General features: G+C 41.1%; 1 protein-coding gene across 1 annotated transcript in view; it reads right to left on the bottom strand.

Moving 5' to 3' along the window:
- Positions 1-250: 250 nt before the first annotated feature.
- Positions 251-12,852, bottom strand: part of LOC144257551 (disintegrin and metalloproteinase domain-containing protein 18-like) — a 28,590-nt gene continuing 15,988 nt past the window's right edge. Inside the window, exons 7-13 of the mRNA XM_077805533.1 lie at positions 8,097-8,186; positions 6,877-7,075; positions 5,045-5,150; positions 2,563-2,746; positions 2,170-2,250; positions 1,658-1,766; positions 251-411 (exon numbers count right to left, since the gene is read on the bottom strand). Of these exons, the coding sequence (XP_077661659.1) occupies positions 251-411; positions 1,658-1,766; positions 2,170-2,250; positions 2,563-2,746; positions 5,045-5,150; positions 6,877-7,075; positions 8,097-8,186 (930 nt within the window). The remainder of the gene's footprint in view (positions 412-1,657; positions 1,767-2,169; positions 2,251-2,562; positions 2,747-5,044; positions 5,151-6,876; positions 7,076-8,096; positions 8,187-12,852) is intronic.

Raw genomic sequence — 12,852 nt, forward strand, 5'->3', positions numbered from 1 at the left:
GCTGAGTCACAAATAGAGAGCTGGAGCTGCCACGGGCCAAACGAGCAATGGAAGGAGGTGCTAGACCTGATGAGAGCTGATCCCTAGACCCAGCCATGAGGAGGCATCACAACAAGTGTGCCCATTACAGCACCACTCAACTATTCCACTCCTATGCTCTTGCTCATGAACTCACCACCTTCCCCAGTGCCCAGGAAGATTCCAGATCCCTAAAAGAAAGGTTAGAACTAGACAGGTGAACAAAATAAACTTACTCATCAACTTGTGATTCTTCCTTAGTGCAGCATCTATTCAATTCATTTCGTTTTATAATCATGATGATAGAACAAACAAGGACAGGCAGAAAGAGACAGAAACTTAGCAGAAGCCAGTTCTTCAAAGTGTTCCGGTAAAGTCCGTCAGTGATTGCATCTATCAAGGAAAGAAATATATCACAGATCTTTATGATCTGGGAAGTGGGGCCTCCAACCAGAGGAGACATTATCCTGTATTTACCTGTTAGTGATGGAAAGGAATGGAACAAAAATGTGAACATAGCAGACACGTGAAACCTGAAAACATGAGATTCCCCAAACTGTCACACTTTCAAAAAGGATGCTTTGAACAAGCAAGATACTTTGATACTTTAAGGAATGATTGCAAATAATGTTCAAAACATGGTACAATTACCAGCTGGTATTCAAAAGTAGTTCAGGACCAGAATAGCACACTATTCTATTGTAGGACTGAAATGCATTAGCACAGCTATGATCAACAAAGTCACTTAACATGTAATTGAGATTAGATTTTAAATCAGATCTGTCACAGTAAGAGTCTTAGATTCAACATTGTTACTTTATAACAGCCAGTTGACTGTATGTAATCAAGATAGTATAATACATGATCACTTTCTTGTATCCAATAGCAATTTGTTTATTAAAATGCTGTTATCCATACTATTAAAGTAATAAAATAAAAAGAAAGAATAGTATTAAACTTTTCTCTTCTTTTTCACATTTAAAATGTAGAACCTCAGTTTATGTATTTCCCCTTACGACTCAAACTCTTAACTGTTCCATGGTATATATTTCAGATATTTTTTCTTTTTTTAGTAATGGAAAAGTACAGAGAAGGGCAATAAAATGATTCGGGGTATGGAACAGTTTCCATAGGACAAGAGATTAAAAGAACTGGGACTGTTCAGTTTATGATAGAGATCTATAAAATCATGAATGGTGTGGAGAAAGTAAAGGAGTGTTATTTATCTCTTCACATAACACATGAACCAAGGTCACCTAATGAAATTAATAAGCATCAGGTTTAAAAACAAATATAAGGAAGTACTTCTTCACATAACGCACAGCCTACCTGGGGAACTCATATTTGGGTTCAAAAGAGAATTAGATAAATTCCTGGAGAATAGGTCCATCAATGGCTATTAGCCAAGATGGTCAGTGATGCAACCCCATGCTCTGGGCGTCCATAAACCTCTGATTGCCAGAAGCTGGGACTGGACGACAGGGATGGATCACTCGATAAATTGTTCTTGTTCTGCTGGATGACAGGATACTGGGCTAGCTGGACGATTGGTCCGACCCAGAAAGGCCATTCTTATTTTCTTAAATGTTGCACTGGGAAAACAACAACACAGGGTACAGAATTTTCCAAGATAACTAACCACTTTTGAAAATACTGTCAATACTCCCTCCAAATCCTTTTGATGAAATTTTGCAATCTGGTGGCAGCCAGCCAGACCTACAGTGACAATTTCCTCTGTTGTTGCACACCTGAAATAAAAGGGGGAAAATGCTGTTTAATTACTTATTATACTTTGTAGTTGGAAGTCTCAAAATATGGGGAAATCCCATTATACATGCTTTTAGGAAAACAGTTTCTCTTAGAGATCTCTCTTCTTTATAACCACATTCTCAGTTCTTAAAAACTAATCAGTCTGTTTCAGAAAATACATCAAATGTAAAGTACCACAGACTATTGTCTATAAAGAAAACCATGAATACGACTCTAAGTATCAGGAAAAACCAAACCAATCAGCCATGGCACGAAGACTTTGCATGCCAAGTGTCAGCCTAAAGTAGCTTTTTCAGTTGACGATTTATAAGAAAAATATCTGCAAATCCAAAATATTATTAATCCAAACAGTATTATTATAATAATGTTGCTGTTACTTACTCCATGGTCATTGCATTTTTTCTTTACATCACAATTATATTTCAGGACAGCAGCATCTCCACATTTCTGGTTCATACAAATCTAAAACCCAAACATAAATACAGTTCAAGGTCAACAGAAAGCATAGAAAAAAAATTCTCTAGGTTTAAGGGTCTATTTCAGGCTGTTTAAGAGCAGAAAGCTGTTTACCAGATCCTATTTTACCTCAAAATATTTGGAAATAGTTCTTGGTTAGTTTAGAGTAAACCAGGGGACAAAACACTTAATTTTATAACTCAGTAAGCCAGTGCAGCTCATCACTGCTCCAATATTAGTAGCAACTTCTAAAAAAAGTGTATGTTTACATGGAAAACATTTACATTGCTAACCATTTAAAAAAAAAAGATTTGTTACCTTTTGCTTACCACAGAGAGTACCATCCTTCACCAACATTGGATCCTTCACTCGAGGCCCCTTCATATAATCTAAAGTTATGCATAAGGAATTCTGCACCCTAGCATAAATGACAGCAGCCTTTTCCTTAATGAATGGTCTATGACTTGGATATTGACAAACTAACTTCCCACACTGGAGATCTCTACAAACATATGAGAAGAAAATTAAAACTACATATTTGGCATTTGACAGTTCAAAATATTAGATATTCAGGCATACCATAATTTCTGTGAGAAGGGATAACTACACTCTGTACAGAGGTTTGCTTTGGTTCCTTGATGCAAAACACCAAGCTTGGGATAGATTCTCCAGGAGAATCCACCTCAAGCTTGGTAAGTTATTTCAATGGCTAATTACCCTTACTGTTAAAAATGTGTGCCATATTTCCAGTCAGAATTTGGCTATTCAACTTCCAGCTATTGGATTTTGTTACACCTTTGTGTGCTAGATTGAAGAGCCTATTATTAAATTTGCATTCCCCATGTATTACTTAAAGAAGTACTGCTACGACATATATAAAACACAGGCAAAGAGACTGTTGCACATGTGAAATATTCCATGCACAGTAAAAAAAAGGGGTTTTAAAAAATTAGTGTCTAGGTTCCTCCTCCATGTGAAGCACTTTCCCAAAGCATCCCGATACTATGGCAAAACCAGAGGGACACCTGAGAGAACACTTCTTCCCACATAATACGACAATGATAGCTGATATTTTCTTGCCAGAAGTCTCTAGATTTACATATCACTGACTGAGGACAGGCTGTTCTTACTAGAGGGACCACAATGCTGGAATTTGTTTCCTGTGTTGGCCCAATGAAGCGTGAATTTTACTCCTGAGGGCATTCTGCGCCAAAAAATTAAAAATTCTGCGCAAAAAAAAAAAGCCATGCGCAATATTTTAAAATTCTGCAAATTTTATTTGTCAAATAAATATGGAGGCTCTGGCATGGCACTGGGGAGCATAGGCCACTGGCAGCACAAAGGTGGGAGATCACTGTGCAGCCCCCCCGGGACATGGACTCAGCAGTGAGGCTGCACCCAACCCTGACACAGCACAAAGACCAGGCTTTCCCCAGAGCCCTGCCCTTCCATGTGGGCAGGCAGGCTCAACAAGGCAGGATTCAAGTGTAGAGGGGCTTAGCGTGGAGGGACCCAGGTGTGGTTTGAGAGGGTTCTGCATTGGGCAATCTGGGTGTGGGTGGCTCAGTGAGGGGGTCTGAATGCACAGGGGCTTGTTGGGGGGTTCTGGGTGCAGTGGTAATGGGACTCTGGCAGGGGGTCCAGATGAAGGTGGTTGGAGCTCAGCGGGGACGGGGTCTGGGGGGGGAGATTGAGCTTGGCAGGGGAGGCTCAGTGAGGGGGTCCAGATGACTTGTCAGGGTGGTGCAGGGGAAGTGAGGCTCATCAGAGTGAGTTCTGAGTGCAGGGGGGTGAGGCTTGGCAGGAGGGTCTGGCTGCATGGGGGCTGGGCAGATGGGAGAGCAGCTTCCTGTACAGGGATCCCTCCCTGTGCAATTAAGGAGCTATGGGTGCAGGAAGTGGTGCGGGGGGGGAGGAATTTGCAGAGTTTACTGCAGCTGGGGGAGAAATCTGGGGGTGGGTCTGGCCTGGGTCCAGATCGTGCAGGGGAAGAGGAAGTCTCATCCTCACTAGCCCAGCCGGAACTAGCAGCGGAGAATGGTGCAGGGTAGGAGCCACCAGCCAGGTCTTCCCCAGCCCCACAGTGAAATACCTCTCTACCAGTTCCCTGGGCACCCCGAAACATACAGCTGGGGAGGGTTGCATGACCACTCTTTTTTGCTCCCTTTGCTTCCCCATCAGAAAGTCATTTTTCTGCAGGGAAGCAAATCTGCAGGGGACATTAATTCTATGCATGCGCAGTGGCGTACAATTTCCCCAGGAGTAGAATTTGCTAGTCTTGACTCTTCAGGGTATGCTGCAAAGTCCACCAATCTACTCAGACTTCTGCTTGAAATAAAGTGGTTATGTTTGCAAGGACTCTCTGGGTCACTGGTTAGGAATGACATTTTTCGCTGAAGAGGCGCTTCAGGTAGGAGAGAGGCTCCTGCAATAGAACCTGAAGCAGAGGGATTGAAGTGCATGGTGTGTCCTCCTTTCAGTACTGAGAGAACCAAATGGGGAAAAAGCCTGTAGGAGCTGTAGCCTATGATGGGCAGAGAAACTGTTTTGGTTTGATACTTTGCCTGAGTTTTCTGCTAAAGAATAAAGCTGTGCCCTGAAAAAAAAACATGGGCATGGCAGTGAACTCTTTCTGAGCTGGGAAAACAGGCCAGCAGCTGTTTACATATAGTAAAAGTTCAGAAACAAACCGGATAAAAATTTTCAAAATCCAAGTTACTTTCAACACAATCAGCCAAGATGCCATGCTTCATCTTGTACTTCTCCCTATAGGGAGACATTTCTATTTCTCAAAACATACTTCCATTCGCAAGCCTGGTAACCGTCCTGATTGGAGCCGCAGTGTCCCATCCTATCCTTTTGACCATTAATTTCTTCATAACATGCGAGAGAGCCACTTTTTGAAGCTGCAAATACAATAACATTGATTAGACTTCGTCATAGACTTATAGAAGTCAGAGTTGGAAAATGCTTTGCTGGAACACCTAGCACATGCCAGTGCAGAATTGTTCTCTGCACTGTCGAGTCTAGTTTGCAGGTCATAGACACAGGGCTGCTTCAAGCCAAACTCGGGCTTCCTTCACAGCTATTCAGTCATGGCCTCCTCCTAGAACAAGTGGGTGACCGTCTCTTTTTCATAAGTCCCAAAATGCTCTGCCAAGGCTGACTTCAAGACACAGGCAGAACAGGCAGTTGCCTAGAGCAGCAAAAATTAGTGGCAGAAAAAAGTACAGTAATTATTTATTTGGGTGACTATAGATTGGTAGAGGTATCTGTTCACCTAGATCAGCAGAACCTCAAGCCAGTCGAGTGCTCTACTATAGGAAGGTATGTGTCTCAGGTGTGGTACTGAGAGTGTTTGACAACCATTGGAAATGTGTCAAAAATGTGTGTAAGTTGTTTCTGGAGTTAAAGGAATAGGTATGGAGATTGCCTATTAAACAGAAGATATGGAGAATGTGGGTGTAAGATAACACACTTAAGGCCACTAGAAACTCTGTTCAGTCACATATATGATAGGAAATGTTCTAATTTACAGGCTAACCTGGAGTATCCTCAGCAAGTTTCTGAAGCTAAATTAGCTTCACAGGGATTTAACCAGGCCTTCATGTGGAACCTGTGATGTGTTCCAGTTAGGGACAAGGAAAGGGCTCCAGTCGTTATCACAAGAGTCGGCATGAAGCAGCTTTTATTCCATACAACAGGAGTAAATAACCTGTCCCTGATGGAGTAGGGGGCCTTGCAGCTGCAGGTTGACAGCATTTTATGAACCAGATCAGCCTGGACAAGGATGGCAAAGAACCATCAGATCATCTCATTAGGGTTACTAATATAATAATGTTTACAACAACTGCTATAGTTATGCTTGCAAAACACTTTGCATGATAGCCTTAATGTGTGGTATGCATCTTTCTAATTTTCATAAAATGTGCGTGTAAGATAACACACTTAAGGCCACTAGAAACTCTGTTCAGTCACATACATAATAGGAAATGTTCTAATTTACAGGCTAACCTGAAGCTAAATTAGCTTCAGAGTGAATTAACCAGGCCTTCTAATTGTTCCAAACCAACCAAAGCAACTTAAATGATTTTAGAAAGTCTATGATATGGTTAAAAAAAACAAAAACTCTTCATACCAAAATACCACTGCCATTATCTCCTCTCTATCCCCCCCAACCAAAATGCCATCTGGACTTAGGGGAATGTGCAGGCTGCTAGGATACAGGTAGTCATGAGTTCTAGTCTCACCCTTTACACTGACTGGTCTTAATAAATCTCTGCACTACATACATGTATTTTATGTAGGAAGCTTCACAGCACCACCAGCGGTATAAAATATAGTTATCCATATTTTACCCATGTAGTCACTGAAGCATAAAAAGGTTAAGGGAAATACTCAAAGTTACCTAGAAAGTTTGTGGCTGAGCTGTGAACAAAACCCAGATCTTTGATGCAATAAACCCAAGTCTTATCCAACAGACCACAGAGCGTCCAGGCAAGTTGCCTCAAGTATCTGTGCTTAATTATGTCATTTGTGACAAATAATAATTATCCACCTTCATAAGGCAGAAACACTGACGACAGCAGTCTCTAGAATTAGATTTTGGAAACAAATAACTATCATTATTACCTTGACCAAAGAGTTTTTTACACTGTTTATCAGCAGTTTGGCACACTCCTTTGAAACAATAGGCTGTGTTCTGGTTGCATGGGTGTCCATCCATGACCCAGAAGTCAGGTGTACAGTGTGCAGAGGAACCATTGCAATACTCTATTAGATCACACTCATCTTCGCTAGTGCTTCGACATAATGTACCATTTCGCACAAACTAGTAGGAAAAAAAACAGAAATAGGAGGCCTGTGCATGACAGATAGAAAGGTTATAACTAGAGCTGTGTGGAGGACAGAAATTTGCAAAGGATTTCAAGATTTTCATACCTATCTTCTGATTAGGAACAACACCCCTACACTTCAAATTTCTCTATGAAAGAAAATCGCATGGGGAAAATCATTTAAAGTTGATTTAAATGTTTCATTTTGATTTCACAATTTTTATTTTAATATTATATAATATAATATCAAATAAAAATATTAAAGACAAAATTGAAATAATATTGTCAGAATTCTTTTCCCTTGTTTTCTTTTTGAATTTAGACAAAATTTACATGATTTTGCAAAGCATTTAGACTTTGACAGAACTGCACTCTCTGGTTGAAAATGGTTTCACTGACATTTTTCCAATCAGCTCTAATAATAACTACTAAGGAACAGAATTTATGCGAATCACAATATTTGATATTTATACTGATTAGTCAACATAACAAGAAAACCTAACAACTAGAAACACTTTTTTTAAATATAAGAAAGCTAAGTCTTTCAGCTTTTTGTTTCTAAAAACAAGTTTTTGCTTTGATGACTTGAGTAACAAAAAGCTGATCTCATGAAACAAAGTGAAGATCAGCTCCCTTTTTGGTCATTTGAGTCATTGGCCTCTGCTTAACTCCTATGGCATGTGCACGCTCAGACAGAGTATTAAGTACATGTTTATACAACTGCTTCCATCAGGTCTCATTTACAATATTGCCTTGAATTATCAATATCATTTTGACAATATTTTAGGTAACTCGATATGTCAACAGTGACTTGTTCTCTGGTTCTTTCTGTATATAAGTATAGAAAGCAATAATATATAGTATGCACAGTTTGCTCCAATCCTAAATACTGAACTGGATTATTCACATACTTAAAAGTTAAGCATTAAGTATCTGCAGTATCGGGGCTATTGTTAGATATGTGGGTTATAGTTAGAAAATGTGTTAGGTTCTGATCACTCAGAATGTATAGCTTACCCTACATTTCCAACAACAATCTCCAGTGATACATTTGATGTCTCGTCTAAATTTACAGGTGCGTTGGCAACACGGATCCCATAGACATTCCTGAAAAACAAACAATAGAAACATTATAGATTTTAGAATATACCACATTTTAATCCTGGCAAAAGAGACCAGTTTGGTGGCCCTGGAAACTGAAGTCTCTCCCCTCCCGCCCCCCCAAGGAAAGAAGTTAATTAAAAGTCCCTTTCTGACAGGAGGTGTTTCAAAAACATTCTCAAGGGGGCGGTTTGGAGCAAGTTCCCAAAGCCTCGGCTCACGGCTTACTGAATAATGCCAAGGACCCAGGTATCTGAAGTCACTAAGCTTTGGCAGAAGGCTTCTGGAAGTATCAATAGTAGTAGCAGTTCCAAAGGTTGCATGCGGTGGAAGTTGACACTTTAACATCTGCACTTGAGGCCACAGTGATATTTTAATCCCTGTACTGAAGCATGCAACGTGGAAAGCGCTGATGCGTTCATCTATCTAGACTACAAACAGAGTTCAAACAGCCACAGCGAACCAGACGTTATTTGACAAATAGGTCTTGCCACCTCCTCTATGAAATCCAGGTCTCAATTATGAACGCAAAAATATCATTGCACTGAGACAAAGTTCAGGATTTATCAAATCTGTGTACTACCTGTATTGCTATATAGGTCAGATACCTGGAGCCTCTTGCAGGCAGACTTGGAGCAGCTAGAGGCATTCCATATGTGCTGTCTGAGCCAAATCTGAGTACAAAGTGGTTTGACTTTGTGCGAAATGTCACAATCGGACAGAGATTCGACCTTCCTTCAATAGCTCATTATATTCAAAAGCAACATTGCATGCTCTTCAGCCAAGACACCAGAATGGACAAAAACACCCAGCACAGCATGCTCTCAAACTCTCCATTGACACATGAAGGGGTGTACATCCTGAGCTACCCGGCGCCATCCATGAGGCCACCCCAGAAATTCATGGATTCGCATTACTGAGCCAGATCTGGGAACTTCATTATACAATGCCTGGTGCGATGCTATCAACCATGATCAGTCTGGCTGGTGCAACAGTCCTCCACATACTGTATGTGTTTGACCATCACGGTGAAGCTCACTCCTTCCAGTTCTCCCATCTCCCAGCCTGTAGTGGTTGACAAACAGCCTGATTCTTCACCCAAAGTCTCTTCTTCTAGGGACCCCAAAATGGAGTGGTAGGCAGAATAGCTCATCTTCTCTTTATTCAATACACCAATTAGGCCTAGTTTCTGACACTCCAATTTTTGTTCGTTACTTTCTGGTTCCACACTTCTCATTTGCCAGACATGATCTTAACACAGTCCTTTAATAGGCTTTTTTGTTTGGACTAATTTAGTCATTCTGTCTCCTTTTACATATTTTTCCAACAATATTTTGTTATAGGCATTATTACATTTTATGAACTTTCACTTCTCACAGCTGAGTCCACAAATAAGGTAAATTTTAATTTGTAGGCCCAATTATTACAACACCTCCTGCATAACACAGGTTATAGAAATTCCCAATATATTTCCTGTTTGAACTACAGCAAACCTTTTAGAAAAGCATCCAATATTGATTTTTAAATGGACAGTGATAAGAGAATCCACCATCATTTTTGGTAAGTTATTCTGTAGCAAGGTCGAGACTCACCGGTGTGGTGTCTCCTGCTGGTCGCCCTGGGAATTAGCTCTTCTCCAGCCTTGGAGCGCCCTCTGCCAGCCAGTGGCTCACCTGCTTCTGGTCTCCGTGTCCCTCCCATACCCTGGTGCCCCTTTACCTTGGGGTTCTGCCCCAGCAGTACCCCCACACTCTGGGTCTCCCCTCCCAGGGGAACCCCCAACCCTCTGAGCCCACCTTGCCTCAGTGGCTACTGCCAGTCGTCATCTAGCCCCTGTTCTCTGGGGCAGGCTGCAGTCTGTAATGGCCGCTCATCACTGGCAAAGGGGTAGGACCAGCTGCCTCTGCCTATCCCTGGGCTACACCTCTGTAACCCCAGTCCCTGCTTAGGCCTTAACCAAGGCCTCACCCTGGAGCTCCCCAGCTCCTCTTGCCTTTCCCCAGCACTGCTCTGCTCTGCTCTGCATCAGGTACCCTGTGCTCCCAGGCAGCTAGGTCCTTCTCCCTCCAAGGCTGGAGAGAGACTGTGACCCAGCTCCTCCCTTAGGCCGTCTTATACTCCCAGCCTGGCCCTGATTGGCTGCCTCAACCCCGCACTTAATTGGCTCCCCGGGGCAGCCCTTTCCCAGGACTGTTTTTAACCCCTGCCGCACGGGAGAGGGGTGACCGCCCCTGTACATATTCCAATGGTTAATTATCCTCATTGTTTAAAATATGCGCCTTATTTCCAATCTGAATTTATCTGGCTCCAACTTCCAGCCATTGTCTTCCAGACTGAAGAGCCCATTATTAAATATTTGTTACCCATGTGGGTACTTATAGGCTGTGATCAAGTCACCCTTGAACCTTCTCTTTGTTAAGCTAAATAGATGGAGTTCCTTGAGACTATCGCTATAAGGCATGTTTTTCAATCCTTTAATCATTCTCTTGGCTCTTCTCTGAACACTCTCCAATTCTCAACATCCTTCTTGAATTGTGAACACCAGAACTAGATACAGTATTCCAGTAGTGGTCACACCAGGACTAAATACAAAGGTAAAACAACCTCTCTGCTTCTACTCGAGATTCCCATTTATGCATTCAAGTACTACATTAGCCCTTTTGGCCACAGCATTGCACTGGGAGTTCATGTTCAGCTGATTATTCACAAAGCCCCCCAATCATTTTCAGAATCACTGCTTTGCAGGGTAGAGTCCCCTATACTATAAGTATGGCTTACACATTCTTTGTTCCTTGATGTAGACATTTACATCTGGCAGTATTAAAATACATATTGTTTGCTTGCACCCAGTTTACCAAGCAATTTCAGCTGCACTGGTTTAAGTTCTGGTGAAGTTAGGAGGCACTTATAATAGAATCATGCAGTAGCTCCAACCTTAACTACAGAGAGGCTACTGTCTCTGAAATAAGCAGAAAGTCACTACACTGTTTTAAAACTTTAGTACTGGAGAACATTTGCTGACCTACCAGTATCAAACCAAATACTATTAGAATATAAAAACGGTTATGGTTGTTACACATATAACATACCTAATACAAAAACACAAAAGCAAGGAAATTAAAAGTCAAGTCACCTTACAGTACATATCCTCTACTCTTCTACCCACAGGCACACATTTTATCTTCATCACAACAGCCATACACCACAGATCATGAATCGCATCCTTAACTCTATCTCCTCAACCTCCCCTTCTGTGCACATCCTTTTACGGAACGTCCCCATCCCAATGCTATTAGTTGTGAATGTCTAATATAGTATATTTTTATGTTTGGAAGGAGTAGATTAGTAATGGAAGGCTGTCATCCCCAGAAGGGGCAGATAACATTGTGGTAGATGGTCTCTGCTGTATACTAATTGTAGTAGAGTCAAGGTGTGTGCTTGTAGAGGGAGGAATGTTTTGTTGGGAGGGAGGAGGTTGGTGAAGGGTGTGATAGAAAGCCAGCATGTAGTGTTCTTAACTGTTTTCACAATGAATTTTTCTGTATATATTCATTTCGTAGGGCTTTTATGGGGCTTGATCCTGAAAGGTGCTGAGCTCTCTGATCTGAGCCAACAAAGTACTTAACCAAGTGTTTAACTTTAATTACATGAGTAGTTTCATTGACTTTTTTGTATTTTTAAAGTTAAGCACATGCTTAAATGCTTCCCTGGATTGGACCTAGAGTACACAGTACCTTGTAGATACATTGAGATTGACACTTGTCTTAACATTTCAGAGAGGAGACAGATGAGTGAAGGAAAGGTATGCCTGGAGGGGTGGTTCCTGGAGCTGTGCGACAGAAGTATAGCTGCCAAAGGAAAAGGTTTTATCCGTCAGAAGCTGCACATAAAACATACTTAGATATGGGATAAAATATGGCATAAAAGCGTAGTTAATGATGGCGGTTTTATCTTTCAGCTACCTGTTGGTGAATAAACTGTCAGTTAAAACAAATAACATCTGTTGCACGAGCTTCCTTCAAGTTTATCAATTTTGAAGATGTCACTTAATCAAAAAGGCAGAATGCCATGGACAAATTTTAACAACAGTAATTTCAAATGCTTTCTATTATAAATTTAAAAAATCAAATAAAGCTACATTTGAAATTCAAAGAGAAATTTCACATTGAACGTCTATCTACATTTAGAGAAAAACAGAAATTTATGTTCCATTTTAAAGCCCATTTCAGAACACAACCCTGACTATGAGGCTGAGAAAAAGCACCTTCATAGCATTTCCAAGTTGAATGTTTTTTCTCAAGGGCTCCAGGTGGCCTTTCATCCAGAGGTCTTGTTAGCACTTCTTGGACCCATAAGGTATCTCTTATTTTTTTAATTTTCTCTTCCGTCTCAAGGTATGGAACTGTGAATTATTTATTCATATTAAATTTCAGGAATTTATTTCCTAACCTTTCGTGTGCCACAGTCACAGTCCTCTCCTTCCTCCACTATTTTGTTGCCACAGACGGGAGCCCTATAAGATGCATTCAAATACGGTTTGTTCAAAAGGCATTCTCCTTCTCCACTTGCAATGAAACTTTGAAAGTCTCCTATACTGCAGTTGCTAAAGGTCTTTGTCCCACTGGAATGTCTAAAACATAAAGTACAATATCATCATTAAAGTATTCTCCAC

The sequence above is a fragment of the Eretmochelys imbricata genome, chromosome 26 (genome assembly GCF_965152235.1).
Source record: "Eretmochelys imbricata isolate rEreImb1 chromosome 26, rEreImb1.hap1, whole genome shotgun sequence".
Classification (NCBI taxonomy): Eukaryota; Metazoa; Chordata; order Testudines; family Cheloniidae; genus Eretmochelys; species Eretmochelys imbricata.